The 20,056-nt window shown below is 38.8% G+C and overlaps 1 protein-coding gene across 1 annotated transcript in view; it reads left to right on the top strand.

The window, feature by feature from the left end:
• The window catches only part of TEX11 (testis expressed 11), a 290,530-nt gene that overhangs the window by 214,916 nt on the left and 55,558 nt on the right, over positions 1-20,056 (top strand). The window contains exons 18-22 of the mRNA XM_015127634.3: positions 802-858; positions 14,367-14,407; positions 15,759-15,845; positions 17,931-18,001; positions 19,766-19,882. Of these exons, the coding sequence (XP_014983120.3) occupies positions 802-858; positions 14,367-14,407; positions 15,759-15,845; positions 17,931-18,001; positions 19,766-19,882 (373 nt within the window). The remainder of the gene's footprint in view (positions 1-801; positions 859-14,366; positions 14,408-15,758; positions 15,846-17,930; positions 18,002-19,765; positions 19,883-20,056) is intronic.

Genomic DNA, 20,056 nt, shown 5'->3' with positions numbered 1-20,056 from the left:
GAAAGTATTTCCTCTGCTCATCTTGCTCTTGGTCAATATAGTTTGCCAAAATCATGCTGTTGAGATCAAGGAAACTTTTGCATAAAATAGCGAAGCAGAGGAGGGTGAGGTTGGGACTTGATAAGTACTTAATGGTATGACTGAGAAAATGCCACTGTGAGAAATGAGAAACCAGCAGGATTCTAGAGTGGTTCTCCTGTTGGTCAGTTACACTTGAGGCCACATTTCCAAAAGGGAAATGGAGTCACATAAATAAAAGAGGAGTCTTGAGATACTTTCATCCCTTCAGTAAGGTAAATATTTAAAAATCATTCAGGACAGATAGTATTTTTTAAAGCTTTTTAGGTTTTAAAACTTTACCAACTACCTTATTTTGTCAGTTTGCCATTATGCTGCCAGATCCCTTCAAAGAATAGTGATCCCAGTTTGAGACCCAAAGGCCAGTTCCAGTTCCTTTACAGAAAGAAAAATATAAAGACTGATTTACCATACCTGATGTTCTAGCCGGTGTTTTTGAGCAATGATATAAACTGTGGAACCATTTAAGAATTTGTTATAAGCAACGCTTTTGTTTTAAAATTCTTTTATTAAATTCCTCTTTCAAAAGGATAAAATTGGTATGTTTTCATTGCAACTGTTAAAACAATAATATATATATATAAATAAAATAAAATTAATCTCCCCTTTACCCTCTCTTTTCTCACTTCTCCCTCCCAGAGTAATCAAGGTTAGTAACTTGGTATGTATTCATTCACACGTTTCTTCCTAAGAATCACTTCCCAATATTACTTTGTCATACAGGTGTTTGCTTCGTGTTGTTCTTCCAAAAATTGCTGAAATGCCGGAATCTGAAGATAAGTGAGTTATTCCAACAAAAATGATGTATTCTCCATTAGACAAATTATAGTAACTTACAATATAAATCGTATATTAAAAGATACTTCGTGTAGTGGGTAAGATCAATACAGGTTTTGGGGCCAGTCTTCCTGGGTTCATATCCTGGCTCTGCTACTTATCAGATGTGTAACCTTGAGCGAATTTCTTAACGTCTCTGGCCTTCAGTTTCCCCATCCATAAAGTGGGAAAAATAATAATACCTATGTCATTGGGTTGCTGTGATGACTCAGTGAGTTAAAACATCTAAAAGGCAAAAGACTTACGTGATCTGCAGAGAAACCAGAGTATAAGTTAATACATGTAAAACATTTAGAGTGTCAGGAACTTAATAAGCCCTCAATAATATTATCTATGATAGAATTATGATATTGCATCTGTTCCCCCTTTCTTACAGATGACTCAAATATAGACATATCTTTTACTTTCCCACAGAACATACAACCTGGATGGCTTGTTGGTTATGATTCTCTATCAGGTCATCTGAGAGTATTCAAATGTATTTCTGTGCACAATATCTTTGGAATAAGATATTAAAACATAACAATTCATTGAAGACTTTGGTCACCAATTTTTCATTCACAAAACTCACTACCTCCTGATTATTTGAAAGAAAACTCTACTCAGAGTGTTGATTAGGGATAACTTTCAGAGAAATATCACCCATCTCTGCATTCTCTTCTTAGACAAGAAGTCTGTAATAGTTCCTTCTACTTCACCAGAGGCAATATATTTTTTCAAATAAATTCTTTTGGAAATATCTTTGACTGAGATAACATAGGACAGATATTTATAACTGTCATTTTCGTAATGCAAATTTTACCCAATTGCATATTATAAGTTTTGCCTTTTCTTTATAGGCTTCATAAATCCATTAGAAGGGAATTCAAACAAACTTAAACAAAACAAAAGATGAAGCAATTGGAATTTTGTATAATGACCAAATATTTGCTGATACTAAGAAATTATTAAGTTTTAAACATGATGATTGTAGTGTGGTTGGTTTTTTAAAAGATTGCTTATCTCTTATAGACACATCTTGAAATATGTATGGATGAAATAATATGATGTCTGGAATTTGCTTCAAAATAATATGGGAGAGGAAGAAGTGGGTGGAGGTATCAAGGAGATAAGACTGATGATGAGTTAATAATTATTGAAGCTGTGTGATAGGTGCATGAGGATTCATTATGTTTGTCTGTTAACATTTGGACATCTTTGAAGTTTTCAACAATAAGAAGCTTTTTTAAAAATGGACTAAACCATGATAGCTACTAGACTGTAAGAGTGCCTTGAGGGCTGGGACTATATTTGTATTTATCTTTGCATCACTGAAACCTAGGGCAGTATCTGACACATAATTGCCACTCAATTTATTTAAATGACTGAATATTAGTTATTTATAATATCTCCAGCACTGGACTTAAAGGTGCTTCATATTCCTCATAATTGTGGCATACAGTCAAACCACACACATTAAAACCAATTGGGAAATGGGGTAAGGGAGGGAATCCTGTTTGAATTAATGAGAAATTACAAAACACTTTTAAATACATACCTTCACTCTTTTCAAGTAAATGTAGTGATAGAGAATATCCTCTAGCAATGTTTTCAGGTAGAGGTTAGAACCTGATTTAACAAATAGATTAGACTAACTTGTAAAAAAAAACATATAAGTGCCTAATTCAATGAGAGGGCTCAAGAGAATTGAATTATAAGTTCAACTATTTCAATAAGTTTTGGTTTACCATAGGCAATGGCAACTTCTTTAACTTCTCTAAGCTTTATTTTCCTCATCTGTAAAATTTTAAAAACTGGACTGGATAATTTTTATAGGCCTTTTCTGTTCCAAAATTCCTGTGGTTATAAATGAGCAGCATCTACCTAAGTACTAACAACTCATATGCTAAATTTTTTAAAAGCAGTTTTTCTCTAAATAGATTATACATTCCTTTGTATGTCTTCATTCTTATTTGTACTGTATATTTTTATTAATGGACCCTTCCTAGATTATTTGATATGGAATCACCGAATTAAATAGTAAAGAAATCAACTTTAGCTCAGCTGAAATTCAAATTAATAAAATTTATTCTAAGAAGTTACTTTATATAAACCAGACTTCTAAGATTTATCCCTGAAAATTCTGCTACTTTTCCTGACCACAGTCTTTATATGTTAGACCCCTACTGATAAGGCCAGTCTTATAGTGTGTTCTACCCTTCTTCCTGTAAACTTCTTTAGTTGAGTTTGCCAATACTTTCATATTCATTCCCTTGTCTGCTTTAAGTTTTTACTTCACTTTATTTTTTAATATTTTATTTGTATTTATATATTTATTTATTTTTTTATTTTGAGATGGAGTTTCACTCTTTCACCCAGGCTGGAGTGCAGTGGCGTGATCTTGGCTTATTGCAACCTCCACCTTCTGGTTTCAAGTGATTCTTCTGCCCCAGCCTCCTGAGTAGGTGGTACTACAGGCGTCCACCACCACACCCGGCTAATTTTTGTATTTTTTGTAGAGACAGGGTTTCACTATGTTGGCCAGGCTGATCTCAAACTCCTGACCTCATGATCCTCCCACCTCAGCCTCCCAAAGTGCTGGGATTACAGGTGTGAGCCACTGTGCTTGGCCCTAATATTTTATTTTTTTAGTTAAATTTTAGGTTCACAAAAAAACTAACAGGAGGCACAGAGATTCCCATATGTCCCCTCTCCCCACCACATGCATAGCCTCCTCCATTCCCCACCAGAGTGGTACAGTTATTACAATTGATGAAGCTACATTGACATATCATAATCACCTGAAGTCCATAATTTATATTAGGGTTCACTCCTGATGTTGTACATTCTATGGGTTTGAACAAAGGTATAATGGCATGTATGTATCATTACAATATCATACAGAGTATTTTCACTGCCCTAAAAATTCTCTGTGCTCCACCTATTCATTCCTCCTTCATCAACCCCTTACTGTCTCCATAGTTTCGTCTTTTCCAGAATGTCATACAGTTGGAATCATACAATATGTAGCCTTTTCACATTGGCTTCTTTCACTTAGTAATATGCATTTTAGGTTCCTCCATGTATTTTTGTGTCTTGATAGCACTGAATGATATTGTATTGTATGAATGTATCACATTTTATTTATCCATTCACCTCCTGAAGGGCACCTTGATTTCTTTGAAGTTTTGGCAATTTTGAATAAAGTTTCTGTAAACATTCATGTGCAGGTAACTTTTTAGCTCCTTTGGTAAATATTAATACCAAGGAGCGTGATTGCTAGGTCATATGATAAGACTATGTATGTTTGGTTTGTGAGAAACTGGTAGACTGTCTTCCAAAGTGGCTGTACCCTTTTGCATTCCTTCCTGCCCCCAGTGAATAAGAGTCCCTGTTGCTGTGTGTCCTCACCAGCATTTGGTGTCGTCAGTGTTTGCGATTTTGGCCATTCTGATAGGTATGCAGTGGTAACTCATTGTTTTATTTTGCATTTTTCTGATGATGTATGATTTGGAGCATCTTTTTTATGTGTATTTGTCATCGTATATCTTCTTTGGTAAGATTTCTGTTAAGGTCTTTGGTCCATTCTTTTCTCCCAAGGGTTTTAGGACCCTTGTGCCAGCAACCTCAGACCAAATACACTTCTAATTATACCACAGTATAATACCACAGTGTAAAGATCCCTGGTGTTTGACCACAGATCCCAAATACAACAAAAGGATCATAACAGTTAAAAGATACTGGCACATGGCTGGGCGTGGTGGCTCACGCCTGTAATCCCAGCACTTTGGGAGGCCGAGGCGGGCGGATCATGAGGTCAGGAGATTGAGACCATCCTGGCTAAAACAGTAAAGCACTGTCTCTACTAAAAATGCAAAAAATTAACCGAGCATGGTGGCGAGCGCCTGTAGTCCCAGCTGCTCAGGAGGCTGAGGCAGGAGAATGGCATGAACCCAGGAGGCGGAGCTTGCAGTGAGCCGAGATCGCGCCAGGGTACTCCAGCCTGGGTGACAGAGCGAGACTCCATCTCAAAAAAAAAAAAAAAAAAAAGATACTGGCACAATACTGGAGTCCCATTCAGTCATTAATAATTTGTCCAGTCCATCATTATATCATGAAATTGTCTCCCAGGGCAAGGCCACTGAGGTTTCCAGGCTTCTGTTTGGTCAGATTCCAAAAGCAGGAGTGGTCTCCACAATATATGGCTTCACCTTTTCAGGCATCTGGTATAATTGAACTAAGAGACAATATCATCTTTTGCTTTGAGACTCTTTCAAGGTACTGATGTAATATTGGATTTCCCTTACTACATATCCCATTTGTTCATTTCTTACTCTCATCTACTATTCCTCCTTTTTTCTATTTATAACCAAACTTTTCCACATTTGAAAGAATATTAGGTGCTAGTCCAGATTACAGGCAGCACTACTAATCTAGTGAATGCCTCCTGCTCAGTCCATTCCCATTTATATAAGGTAGGGTTTTATAGATAGAGAATTAGTGGACTATCTTGACCATTAAGCAATACAACTGCATTTACTTTTAACCCCAATTTTGCTAGATAGGGTAAAGACACAACCTGCCCCCATGAGGCCCTTAGGAATTCTGACAAAAATTTAAAAATATAGTTAGTTTTCTTGCTTAGGAATCAGCCCTGTTTCCAACATTTGTAGTTGCAGCCATGGTCTTGCACATGTTTCATCAGGTAGGAAACATAAAGTTGAGGTGATATGAGGAGGAAAGAAAGAAAGAAAGAAAATATTGTCATCATACCAGTGTCCTACACCCTGGGGAAGAATTGCAGTCATAGTAGCATCCTTCCCCAACTCCTCTTCCTCAGACTCAGCAGAAAAACAGAGGAGTCTATCTAGTGGGGACACTTCCTTAGCCCCACCCCCAAATATTGAGTGTGAGCTTGTGAAGGCATGTAAGCCTATCCTTCATTCCTGTGTCTGCCCCCATTTTAGACAACCAATGTTTCAATTACTTGTTCTGACTTCCCTTTCTAACTATTATTCTAAGGAGGATATAGCTCTGCCCATTGTCGGACATTATGGGTTGTAAAGTGTGTTTCTTGGTCTGAAAAAAATGTGACTCAGCAGCCCAAATTGGTGCAATATATTCTCTTCCAGTTCTTTTATTACATTCTGAGCATTTGCATCTACCACTGTGTAAGCAAAGGCCAATCCAGAGTTAGTGTCTATTCCTGTCGAAACTCATACCCTGGGGCTATCAGCATCAGTCTGACTTGCTAGCTGTGTTCAGGGCCTTCCCCCTGAGGAATCTGTCACATAGCCACCTTAAGTCTCTGTCTCTTTTGTTGAAAAACAGAACAGTTATTGGCATTTTGTGCTTCAGAAGGTACAAGAGGAATATGTCCAGGTTCAACTTCAGAGGGTACAAGAGGGATATGTCTAGGTTCAACCCATCTCTGTATTGCTGAGTCCCCAGATGCCCACTAATTTCATGGACCCAGGCGGCCGCCTCAAGGGAGCACACAGGGATATCCACTTGTTGATTCTCATCACCTTCCAAACCTGGAAGGGGATTCTTCTGATGGATATCAATATGTTCTACATTAATGCACCCCTCATATTTCCATAGTGATTTTTCATAGAGTCATACACCATACAAACATCCTGTTAATGGGCCAGTTTTCCATTTCCCTTCTGTAAGACTACATGGCCAGGTCATTGGCCACTGCCAATGAGTCAGTCAAAACCCAAACCTAGGGGCTTTTACCGCTGTTCAATTCTTCCTTCACTGCTGGGAAAACAGCATGCAGTTCAGCCTGCTAAGATGATTTGTTTTTACCTTCCTTGATCAGATGGTAGCCTTCCAAACAGAATATTGTTTGTTCACCTTGGAACTGCCATCCATAAATTAAGCAGCTCCTTGTCAATCAGTTAAGAACTGTTTATAGGGCACTGTCCCAATGACAATAGAATCCAGCAGCTCTTCATGCATTTCCAAAGTCAGTCCTAGGGGAAATGAGACTCTCTGCTCATGAGTACCTCCTCCTTGCATTCACAGGTAGCATGATCATGTATAAACCACTTCCATTTTATTGTGGAGTTTTTCTGGGCACTGCCCTCCCCGTTAGAGTGTTTTTCCAATATCACCCAAGGCATTATGGGTATTTCAGGTTTCAGGATTATTTTCCTCCACCATCCTTCCCATCCTTCCAAGTCGCCAATGTCTATTTTATCCCTTTCTGTGTCCATGTATACACATTATTTAGCTCCCACTTACACTTGAGAAGATGTGGCATTTGACTTTCTGCTTCTGAGTTATTTCACTTAAGATAATGGCCTCCAGCCGGGCGCAGTGGCTCAAGCCTGTAATCCCAGCACTTTGGGAGGCCGAGACGGGTGGATCACGAGGTCAGGAGATCGAGACCATCGTGGCTAACACGGTGAAACCCCGTCTCTACTAAAAAATACAAAAAAAAAAAAAAAAACTAGCTGGGGGAGGTGGCGGGCGCCTGTAGTCCCAGCTACTCGGGAGGCTGAGGCAGGAGAATGGCGTAAATCCAGCCTGGGCGACACAGCGAGACTCTGTCTCAAAAAAAAAAAAAAGATAATGGCCTCCAGTTCTATCCATGCTTCTGCAAAATACATGATTTCATTCCTTTTATGGCTGAGTAGTATCTCCTTCACTTATTCTTCTTTTGATGCTTGTCCTGTCTTTATGTAGATCTGAGTGTCTGACCTGTATCATTTTCCTTCTCTCTAAATAACTTCTTTTAACATTTCTTACAAGGAAATCTACTGGCAACAAATTCCTTCAACTTTCTTTGTCTGAGAGGTTTTTTTTCTTTTAATTTAATTTTTAATTTTTTCTGGGTACATAGTAGATGTATATATTTATGGGCTACTTGCGATATTTTGATACAAGCATACAATGTGTAATAATCACTTCAGGGTACATGGGGTATCCATCACCTCAAACATTTATTAATTATACACTTTTAGTTATTTTTAAATGTACAATTAAATTACTTTTTACTATAGTCATCTTGCTGTGCTAGAAAATACTAGGTCTTATACAGTCTTCCTAACTATTTCCTTGTACCCATTAACCATCCTCCCTTCCTTCTACCCCCCACAACCCTTCCCAGCCTCTGGTAGCCGTTGTTCTACTCTCTATCTCCATGAGTTAAATTGTTTTAATTTTTGGCTCACACAAATAAGTGAGAACATGTGAAATTTGTCTTTCTGTGCCTGGCTTATTTCATTTAGCATAATGACCTCCAGTTGCATCCAAGTTGTTGAAAATGACAGAATCTCAAGTCTTTTCTATGGCCGAATAGTCCTCCATTGTGTATATGTACCACATTTTCTTTATCCATTCATCTGTTGATGGACACTCAGGTTGCTTCTGAATCTTGGCCATTGTGAATAGTGCTGCAACAAACATTTGAGTGCACATATCTAGTTGATATACTGACTATCTCTTCCTTCCTTCTGTCCAGTCTTCCTTTTAGTGAAGGTGATTTTCTCTGGTGGTATGATTTAACTTCTTTATTTTATTTTTTTGTGTATCTGTTTTATGTAATTTTTTTATTTGAGGTTATCATGAGGCTTGCAAATAATATAACCCATTATTTTAATCTGATGACTTAACACTGCTTGCGTAAACAAATTAACTACTGACAAGCAAAAGAAAAAACTAATACAAATTCTACAGTTTAACTTCTTCCCCTCACTTTTTAACTTTTTGTTGTTTCTATTTATATCTTATACTGTCTATGTCTTGAAAAGTTGTTATATTTATTGTTTTTTGGTTGATTCTTCTTTTAGTTTTTTCTATTTGAGGGTAGTTTACACACTATACTTACAGTGCTGTAATATTGTGTTTTTTTCTGTGTATTTGTATATTACTAGTGAGTTTTGTACCTTCAGATGATTTTTTCTTGCTCTTCAACATCCTTTCATTTCTGATTAAAGTACACCCTTTAACATTTCTTTTAGGACAGGTCTGGTGTTGATGAAATCCCTCAGCTTTTGTTTGTCTGGGAAAGCCTTTAATTTTCCTACATGTTTAAAGGATATTTTTGCCAGATATACTACTCTAGGGTAAAAGTTTCTTTCCTCCAACACTTTGAATACGTCATGCCATTGTCTCCCTGCCGTAAGGTTTCCACGAAAAAGTTTGCTGCCAAGCATATTGCAACGCCATTGTATGTTGTTTCTTTTCTGATGCTTTTAGGATTCTTTCTTTATCCTGAACCTTTGAGAGTTTGATAATTAAATGTCTTAAGGTAGTCTTCTTTGGGTTAGATCTGCTTGGTGTTCTATAACTTTCTTGTACTTGGATATTGATATCTTTCTCTAGATTTCTCTAGTTTTCTGTTATTATCCCTTTAAGAAACGTTCTACCCATGTCTCTTTCTCTGCCTCTACTTCAAGGCCATTAACTCTTACATTTGCTCTTTTAAAACTGTCTTCTAGATCTTGTAGCTGTGCATCATTTTAAAATTCTTTTTTCTTTTTTCCTCTCACTGTGTATTTTCAAATAGTGTGTCTTTGAGTTCACTGATTATTTCTTCTGCCTGATCAGTTCTACTATTTAGAAACTCTGACATATTCTTCAAATTGCATTTTTCAACTCCAGAATTTCTGCTTGATTCTTAATTATTTCAATTTCTTTGTTAAATTTATGTGATAGAGTTCTGAATTTCTTCTCTGTTATTTTGAATTTGAATTTCCTCAAAACAGCTATTTTGAATTCTCTATCTGAATGGTCACATATCTCTGTTTCTCCAGAACTCACCCCTGGTATCTTATTTAGTTCGCTTGGTGATGTCATGTTTTCCTGGATGGTCTTGATGCTTGTGAGTGTTCATCAGTATCTGGGAATTGAATAATTAGTATTATTGTAGTCTTTGCATTCTGGACTTATTTGTACCTGTCCTTCTTGGGAGGGCTTTCGTGGTATTGAGAAGTACTTGGGTGCTGTGATCTAAGCTGTATCTGCATTAGGGGACACCACAAGCCCGGTAATGCTATGGTTCTTGTATACTCATAGAGGTACTACCTTAGTGGTCTTGAATAAGATCCGGAAGAATTCTCTAGATTACCAAGCAGAAACTCTTGTTCTCTTCCCTTACTGTCCCCCAAACAAATGGAGTCTCTCTCTCTCTCTCTCTCTCTCTCTCTCTCTCTCTCTCTCTCTCTCTCTCCTGAACTGTCTGACATTGGGGGTATGTTGATACAAGTACCCCTATGGCCATTACCGCTAGGACTGCACTGGGTCAGACTTGAAGCCAATGCAGCCCTGGTTCTCACCCAAGGCCCACTGTAACCACTTACCTGACTACCACCTATGTTGTTGGTTCAAGGTCCTAGGGCTCTGCAGTCAGTAGGTGGTGAAACCAGCTAGGTCTGTGTCCTCTTCAGGGCAGCAAGTTCCCCCAGGCCCCAGGTGAGTCCAGAGAAGCTGTCCAGGAGCCAGGGACTGGAGTCAAAAACCTTAGAAGTCTACCACAGATGTTCTGTTCTACTGTGGCTGAGCTGGTTGTCAAACCATGAGACACAGTCCTTCCCACTCTTCCCTCCCACTTCCACAGGCCCATGGGGAGTACTGCCAGCCTACCGCTGATGTTCACTTAAAGCCTAAGGGATTCTTCAGTCACCTTGTGGTAAATGCTGCCACCTTGTGGTAAATGCTGCCAGGCCTTATTTCACCTTTCAGGGCAGTGGGGTCCCCTCTGGCCCAGGGCAGGTGCAGAAATACCACCCAAGAGCCAAGGCCTAGAATTGGGGATCCTAAGATCCCGCTTGATGCTCTACCCTACTGTGGCTGAGCTGGTACCTAAGGCATAAGACAAAGTCCTCTTTACTTCTCCCTCTGCTTTTCTCAAGCAGAAGGAGTCTCACAATAGCCGCCATAGCTGGGAATGTGGTGAGTCTCACCTGAAGCCCCCACAGCTCAGAGTTTCACCCAAAGCCCACTGTGTACTACTTGGGATCACTGCTGATTATTCACGGCCCGAGGGCTCTTCAGTCAACAGGTGATGGATCCTTCCGGGACTGGGTCCTTCCCTTCAAGGCAGTGGGTTCCCTTCTGGCCCAGGGTGTGCATCAAAATGTCATCCAGGAGCTACAACCCGGAATGGGGTCTCATGCCTCTGCCCAGTGCCCTATCCTACTGTGGATGACCTGATATCCAAGATGCAAGACTAAGTCTTCTTTACTCTTCCTTCTCTTCTCTTCAAGCAGAAGGAAGGGGTCTCCTTTGGAGCCACAAGCTATGCTACCCAGGGGTGGGGAGGGGTGGAACAAGCAAAGCACCTCCTTAGCTACCCCAGCTGGTGTCTCAGTAAGTTGCATGCCCCCAAGTTCATTGGTTCTGAGCCCAGCTCAGCACTAAGACTTGCAGTCTTTGTGGCCTAGACTGTGTTTCAAGTTTATTTAGAGCCCCAGAGCACTTTAGCCCATGATGACGAGGCTTACTGGAACTCAGATTCCAACAATTGGGATGGGAGATTCCCCACTTGCTACAGCTGATCCAAATGCTCCCTCTGTTAGCGGAAGTTGGCTGTGTTTAGCCCAGTTTTCCTTCCTGCTGTGACAGGGCAGCACTGAGTTCAATGCAAAATCTGATAGTCTCTGCACTCTCTCTATCTCTCTCAAGTGCACAGATTTCTCTGCACCAGGCAGCTGCTGGGGGATAGGGAAGGGGTGGCATTGGTGATTAAAGTCTGTCTTTCCTACTCTCTTCAGTTCCTCTTTCAACAATGTGAAGTTAGAACCAGGTAATGTGAGTGCTCACCTGATTTTTGGTTCCTATGAGAGTCCTTTTTTGTGTGTAGACAGTGGTTAAATGTGGTGTTCCTGCAGTGGGGGAGGATGATGGGTGGGCCTTCTGTTCCATAATCTTGCTCCACCCCTGTGTCTGAGAGTCTTTATTTTCCTTCACTTTTGAAGTATAATTTCACAAGGTACAAAATTCTGGGTTAGTGGGATTTTCTCTCAACATGTAAATAATTTGCTTCAGTCTCTTCTTGTTTGTGTGGTTTCTGAGCAAAAGTGGAATGTAATTCTTACCTTTGTTCCTCTTTAGGTAAGGTATTTTTTTCCTCAGACTTTTTTCAGAATTTTGTCTGTATATTTTATTTTCTGTAGTTTGAAAATGAGATGTCTACATGTCATTTTTTTGTCATTTGTCCTGTTTGATGTTCTGAGCTTCCTGAATCTGTGATTTTATATATATGACATTAATTTCGGGAAATTCTCAGTCATATTATTTCAAGTACTACTTCTGTTCCATTACCTATTCTTCTCCTTCTGGTATTCCCATTACACATATGTTACACCTTTTGTAGTTGTCTCACAGTCCTTGGATATTCTGTTGTATTTTTTTTAGTCTTTGTTCTCTTTGCTTTTCAGTTTGGGAGGTTTCTGTTTATATACCCTCAAGCTCAGAGACTTTTTTCCCTCAATTTTGTTCAATCTACTAATAAGACCATCAAAGGTTTTCTCATTTCTGTTACAGTGTTTTTGATCACTAGTATTCTGTTTTGGTTCTTAGAATTTCCATCTCTCTGATTACTTTGCTGATCTGCCCTTGCATGCTGTCTACTTTTTATCCATTAGAGCCCTTATAATAATTATCATAATCATGACCAATTATCATAGTTGTCTTAAAATCCCTGTCTGATAATTCCAACGTTCCTGCTATGGCTAGTTCTAATGCTTGCGCTGTGTCTTTAAATTATATTTTCTGCCTTTTAGTATGCCTTCTAATTTTTTCTTAAAAGCTGCACATGATGTACCAGGTAAAAGGAACTACTATAAATAGGCCTTTAACAATGTGGTGGTGAATTATGGGGAGAGGGGAAGCATTATTATTATTATTGTTATTGACATGGTGTCTCTTTCTGTCACCCAGGCTAGAGTGCAGTGGCATGATCATGGCTCACTATAATCTTGACCCCCACCCAGGCCCAAGTGATCCTCACACCTCAGCCTCCAGAGTAGCTGGAACTTCAGGCATGTGCAACCACACCTGGCTGATTTTTACATTTCTGTGGAAATGTGGTCTCACTATGTTGCCCAGACTAGTCTCGAACTCCTGGATTCAAGCAATCCTCCTGCCTTGGCATCCAAAATGCTGGGATTACAGGCATGAGCCACTGCACCTGGCTGGGAAACATTCTTTAGTCCTATGGTTAGGTCTTGGTCTTTTAGTAAGCCTATACCTCTGGACTGTGAACTTCACAAGTGCTTCTCAGGTTTTTTTCTCCCCCATTTAGTGGGACAGGATGGCTAGAGTGGACTGAATTTGAGTATTTCGCTTCTCCGAGATCAGTTAGGCTCTGATACACCCCAGAAGGTCAGGCTGTAATTAAGCAGCTTCTCGGAGGGCAAGATTTGTTAAGAACAGGGTGCTCTGGCATGTTTTAAAGTGTTTTGTTTCCTCTGCCCCCTGCAAGATGCATAAAGAGATTTTGCTCCAGTATTCTCTGAGTAGCTAACCAAGCTCCTGGAGGCAAAACTCACAAAACTGTGGAGGCCCCACTATGACTGGGTCCTCCTGAGTCTTTTAATTCAGACTTGTCCACACTGAGCCTCCAGTGATTTGTCAGTTACGCTTCAGGTTTTCCTCTCCAGCATTGGGTATCATGGTAGTTTCCACTTTTGAATCTCTGCTCTAGTAAGCTGTGACTCCCTATCTTTGCCTGTCTCTCCAATCTTTGTGGCAGTGGTTTTCCCTTTTTCCTCTCCTCTCTTATAGGTCCAAAAAGAGTTACTAATTTTTCAGTGTGTTCAGCGTTTTACTTGTTAGGAGACGCTGGCAACTCCCAAGCTCCTTACATGCACAACTGGAAACCGGAAGTTCTCTGTTAAACTTTATGTGCTTAAAGAAGCTTGACAGAGGGGTCAAGAAACCTGGGTCTACTCTTTTCTTCATCTGTAAAATGATGTGTCTGTACAAGATAAGTTGTTTTTTAAACCGCATTCCTCAGAACCCTGGAAATTTTGTGGCACTGCCTCAGGGACTTCCAGGAAGGTGAAGCTCCAAGCCTCCACCCAATCCTCGTTCAACCACAGCAGCTCAACTTTTATCTTTTATATTTTCTTGTATATTAGACTTTTATACAATTTTATTTGAAATAAGGATTCTAGTTCCCCCTCTTCAAAAAAGCTTATAAATCACAGAGATCACCACCTTCTCTCAAGTATTATGACCCTACAATATAAAACCTTGACAGTCATTGAAATCCTTTGCTGATGGTATATGAAGAAGTAGAAGAGAGAAAAAATATGAGGGCACTGGGAATGAGTAACTGTATCCTACAGTGGGGAAGAAGATTGTTGAAATGGTAGATTGGAGTCCTGAGCAAAAAACTTCACAATTTTGCATTTTCTTAGTTCAATTCTCAGGCACAAATGGTGTCCCTTTTTAGTTATGTTTTATAGTAAAGATTTGGAACAGTTGGAAAATATTCTTTTCTTTATTTTTAGGAAGAAAGAAATGGATCGACTTTTGACTTGCCTGAATAGAGGTAAATATCTCCCTGGTTATATTCTTCATCTTGCGTCTATTCTCTGTTGAATTCTCCAAGTACACTGAGCACACTGACTTTAACCTTATGTTTGAGTTAAGCTTCATACTCCTTATTAATGTTTGCCACAGGAATCTATTTTGGTTTCTTCATTCACAAGCAGAGAAAAATGTGTCATCATTAGCATTCATCTCCAAATGTGATTTCAGTTCTGTTTTAATTCCTATTTGTTTTAAGGATATTTCCCTCCCTCTCTTCCTTCCTTCCCTCCCTCCTTCCCCTCCCTCCCTCTCTCTCTTCCTTCCTTCCTTCCTTCCTTCCTTCTTTCCCTCCTTCCCCCTTCCCTCCCTCCTTTCCTTTCCTTCTCTCCCTTCTTCCCTTCTCTCACTCCCTGTCCCTCTACCTTTCTTTTCTAGTAGCCACTTGATCCTAACCTAAGAATTGAACAAGTGAAAAAGGATCAAGACAAATAAAAATACTCTGAACCCTGCTATTTTTCTTCATACCCTCTGAATCAAATTCAGGTTGTATATTCTCTTATTTTGAAGCTGTCCACCCAAGTCTGTGCCATCTCCCTTATCTACTAATAATTTTTCCATGTCCACTTTATCCAAGCTAATCTCCTAGTTATATCACATTTCTTTTTCTAACTACATGCTTTTTTACATGGCATCCTTTTTAACAGATCTCCCATTTTTACTGTCCATGTACCTCTTTCCTTATGTCCAAAACACACCAAAAAATTCATATCTTAGAAATTCTATCCTACTTATTGCAGTAGTTCAATTTTATGCCTCAAATACCTGTCAACAGGGTGTTAAACATAGCAAAGTGGTATAGAAACCAAACCACTTCTTTTCAAAAGAGAAAAACTTTGCTGGTTGGCATTCTTATATCTCAGAAGGACATGGGATATGTACATGCCTTCTGATAGTGATAGCACATTCTGGTTCTGTCCTGAGCTTGCTGGCTCAGTAAATATTATGCCAGCATGTTGATACTCTTCTAATTCTCAATCTCCAGTTTAGTCTTTTAAATGATTGTTTCTATTCTTTATTTCCTCACATATAAATCATATCTTTCTACCTCAGGTGGTGAATGATTGTACTAATTAAAATTATAAATCTCTCCAAAGACATGTTTGTTTCCCAGAATTTGAGTTAACAACTTCTTGGAACTTGGTAATGCTTTTTGTCATTTTAATTACTTCTGGTATGCACCCACACACACATACACAAAAAAGAACTTTCTAAATTCAAACTCCTGTGAGACTGTTCTTAAAGCAGGATTAAACAACTTTGCTAGAGTGTAAAATAAAACTATCAATATCAAATTTTCCTGTTTGATGCAGCCTTTGTGAAACTTTCTCAGCCTTTTGGTGAAGAAGACTTAAGTTTGGAGTCAAGAGTTAATGAAGCTCAGTGGTTTCGAAAAATAGGTAAGAAGAAATTCTGTGGCTGTGGGAAACATTGTGGGGTGGTGGAATCAGACAGATGTGATTTCAAATTCTGGATCTTTCATTTGTAGCTGTGGGTACAGAGATAATAATCTGTTTTATTACTTATAAAATGGAAATAATTATATATACTTCATGCAGTTATTAAGGGTTTTAAATGAAACAGCATTTGTCCTTTGTATCATAGCAGATACTCAATGGACATTAGTTGTGTTCCTTTTCTATAGAAATGGGTCTAAGATTAAACTAATGAACTATAACTACAGATCCCTAAGGTTGTGCTGCTAAACTTGGTTTAGAATACTTAATTAATTAATTAATTTTTTTTTTTTTTTTTTTTTTTTTTTTTTTTTTTTTTTTTGAGACAGAGTCTCGCTCTGTTGCCCAAGCTGGAGTGCAGGGGCGTGATCTCGGCTCACTGCCAGCTCCGCCTCTGGGGTTCACACCGTTCTCCTGCCTCAGCCTCCTGAGTAGCTGGGACTACAGTCACCCACCACCACTCCTGGCTAATTTTTTGTACTTTTAGTAGAGACGGGATTTCACCGTGTTAGCCAGGATGGTCTCGATCTCCTGACCTCATGATCCGCCTGCCTCGGCCTCCCAAAGTGCTGAGATTACAGGTGTGAGCCACCGCACCTGGCCTGGAATACTTAATTTATTTCTAAGTGTGATTTACCAAAAATGAACTATATACAACAATATGGATGAATCTTACAAACATAATGTTGAGCAAAAGAAACCAGATATTGAAGAATACATATTGTGTTGTTCATTTTATTTATAATTTTTAAAATGGGCAAAACTAACATATGGTGTTATAAGTCAGGATAGTGGTTACCCTGGAAAAGGAGTTGGACTTGAAAGTTGTAGGAGCTTCAGGGTTTCTGGTAATGTTCAAGATCTTTCTTGATGTGGGTGCCAGACGCATGGATATGTCCACTTTGTGAAAATTCATCAAGCTGTACAATTATGAGTTGTGTAATATACTTTATAACAGCTCTATTTCAATAAAATGATTTTAAAACTTGTGGAGGCAGTTACTACAGTGATAAGTAAGCATGAGCAATTAAGCAGCAGTGCCACAAAGTGGACCGATTCTACATGAACTTTTCCCTGTGTTATGAGGTTTAATAGGGTTTTAATCCTCGGAGAAAGGGAATGAATACTGCAATCTGACTTCTAAGAAACTGATGCAAATAATGAAAAATAACAAACATCTAAAATATAGACAAGTTTGGTGACTTTAATCTTTTGAAGGTTTGAAAAGGAATGTTTTTACTTTTACTGCATTTTGATTTGAATTTTCCAAGGGGAACGTGATGCTGACTGTTGCCTGACGAGGGCTTCTACTGCTCTTTGGAAGATATGAATCTTTCCAATAATTTTTCTCAACTCTTGATTCTAGTGTACCTTGTTCTTTGCTGAATTTTAACTTACTTTCACCACTGAGAGTTGGTGAGCTCTATTCATTTTGATCTTCATTTTTAGATAGATTTGTGTCAACTAAGAATTTTTTTTTTTTTTGAGACAGAGTCTTGTTGCCAGGCTGGAGTGCAGTGGTGCCATCATAGCTCACTGTAACCTCAAATTCCTGGTGTCAGTCTTCTGGGACTATAGTTGTGTGCCACACCTGGCTAGTTTTGTTTTGGTTTGGTTTGGTTTTTAATTTTTTTGTATAGACGGAGTCTCTCTCTGTTGCCCAGGCTCGTCCTGAACTCCTGGCCTCTAGCAATCCTCCTGTCTTGGTCTCCCAAAGTTCTGGGATTATAGGAATGAGCCACCAAGCCTGGCCTCAGCTAGGAATTCTTATTGCATGTCTCCAGTTTTTAAAAATTCAGCAATACCTCCCTTGGTCATTGGTCTGGTGTTGAAGATTGGAATTGACGAGAGTCTCTAAATTTACCTGGAAAAATTCTTTAAAACCTAAAGGTAATTGTTTAAACCTTGAGAAATCCCTTACCGGTATATTAATATCAAAGGCGTAAGTATCAGAAATTGTAATGGTACAGACTAAATGGTAGATTTTCATAATTTCATATTATTATATTATTTCATGTTAATTTCCAGCTTGGAACTTGGCTGTGCAATGTGACAAAGATCCAGTGATAATGAGAGAGTTTTTCATACTTTCTTATAAGGTAAGTTTCTTTTAATAAGTATCTCATGTATGGACCACAACAAGGCTATAACCACTATGGCTATAGTAAAGGGCTAAATATAGACTAGGATTGTCTCTTGATCTAGGAACTTTTAATATATATGTAAGTGGGAATGACCTAAGAAGAATTTGTTCCTTATAGGGTATAGCGTAAGAATGCGGGGCATATCTCTCTATACCAAAATATCAGAAACATTCATCAGGGAGGCTAAAGTTCTACCATTTAAGACTTATTTCTTTGCCTTTGAAGGGATCTCAGCCTCCCAAAGTCCTATATTAAAATGTCAATATCTTTAGGAGGGGAATACTCTAAGTAGTTGTTAATTACCAACACATTATGAAGAGTTATGGAAATAAGTCTACAAGAACATAGAATAAGTATCTGGGGACAGCAGGGGCTGAAGAAAGAGATAAGAAACTTAGGCCTCCTTTATAACTTTCCTATAGCAGGTCCTGAGTGTAGTGATTTGTGAGTTTGTTATTTAATTATAAGCATTTTTAAATAGTCGTTGGCCTCTAAGGTAGAGGTTAAATGCCAGAAAGAGGACCAAGTATTGACAGGAGGATAAAAGGAGAACGGCTAAAAGAATATCCTTCATACACATTCAGGAATACACAGTATGATATGTTGAGATCAATTAAATGTTAAGAATTTTAGAGCTACGCCAGGTGTGGTGGCTCAAGCCTGTAATCCCAGCACTTTGGGAGGCCGAGACGGGCGGATCATGAGGTCAGGAGATCGAGACCATCCTGGTTAATACGGTGAAACCCCGTCTCTACTAAAAAGTACAAAAAACTAGCCGGGCGAGGTGGCGGGCGCCTGTAGTCCCAGCTACTTGGGAGGCTGAGGCAGGAGAATGGTGTGAACCCGGGAGGCGGAGCTTGCAGTGAGCTGAGATCTGGCCACTGCACTCCAGCCTGGGCGACAGAGCGAGACTCCGTCTCAAAAAAAAAAAAAAAAAAAAAAAAAAAGAATTTTAGAGCTAGAAAGAACTATAAAGACAATCTAGCACAACTCCTTCATCTCACATAAGAGTAATCAAAGACCTAAAGAGATGGGGTGTCTTTAAATGCTATTAATTTAATAACAATGACAGTTATGATCACTGAATATTTGGGGAGATTAAGAAATAGTCTTTGCAAGTTTAGGCATAACTGCCATTTTAATTAAGTGAAATAAATTGGTTTTAGTTTTGGCATTTGTGATGGGACTTGTAGGATTGGCGTGTAAGAATCCAAATGGCCTAGAGTTTTATTGTAGTAGCTGGGAGTTTTTCCTAAAACTAGACAATGTTGATGATGAGGTCATGCCTAATGCCTGTCAAGACTTGCCAATGCCTCTTTCAACCATGACAATATACATACTAATTTTGGCTCTATTCAATACAAAGGGGGAAATCTATTTGCCAGGGGAAAAATCACTTAGAAATTACAACATAAACCAAGAAGTAAATCACTAGATAGAAATACAAGGGCAAATGATACTACTTGTCACTGGAAAAGATAGGAATACTGTGAAGAAATGAAGCTTTTTATCTCTAGGAGGGTACTAAAAACAATGGAAAATAATATAAAATTGAAAGCATAAATCAGTATTATAATTTATATCATTTCTATGGTGACATGTGCTTTTCCAGCTGAATTTTCTCATTCAAACAGGAAGTTGCTGATTTTCATTCCGATTGTTTGTGTTCACCTGGCAGAATTCTCACTATTCATTGATGTTCTGGTTACTTCTTATCAGATGTCCCAGTTTTGTCCTTCTGATCAAGTAATTCTGATTGCACGGAAAACATGTTTACTTATGGCAGCTGCAGTTGATCTAGAGCAAGGCAGAAAAGCTTCAACAGCTTTTGAACAGGTAATGTGCAACCTTCAAAGAAAAGACAAGAGTTCAGTGTGCTATTTGTTATGTTTGCCTTCCCCGATGCAGTTCTTTTTGATTCTCTTTAGAGAATCCTTTTCTCCACTCCAGCATCATCTTGATTTCAAAAGTTTGTAATGGCTAATTCCTTCCTAAGCAAAGGTTACTTTT

The sequence above is a fragment of the Macaca mulatta genome, chromosome X (genome assembly GCF_049350105.2).
Source record: "Macaca mulatta isolate MMU2019108-1 chromosome X, T2T-MMU8v2.0, whole genome shotgun sequence".
NCBI classification, from domain to species: Eukaryota; Metazoa; Chordata; class Mammalia; order Primates; family Cercopithecidae; genus Macaca; species Macaca mulatta.
Note: the sequence above shows the minus strand (reverse complement) of the source record. Positions and strands in the feature narration are given on the sequence as shown.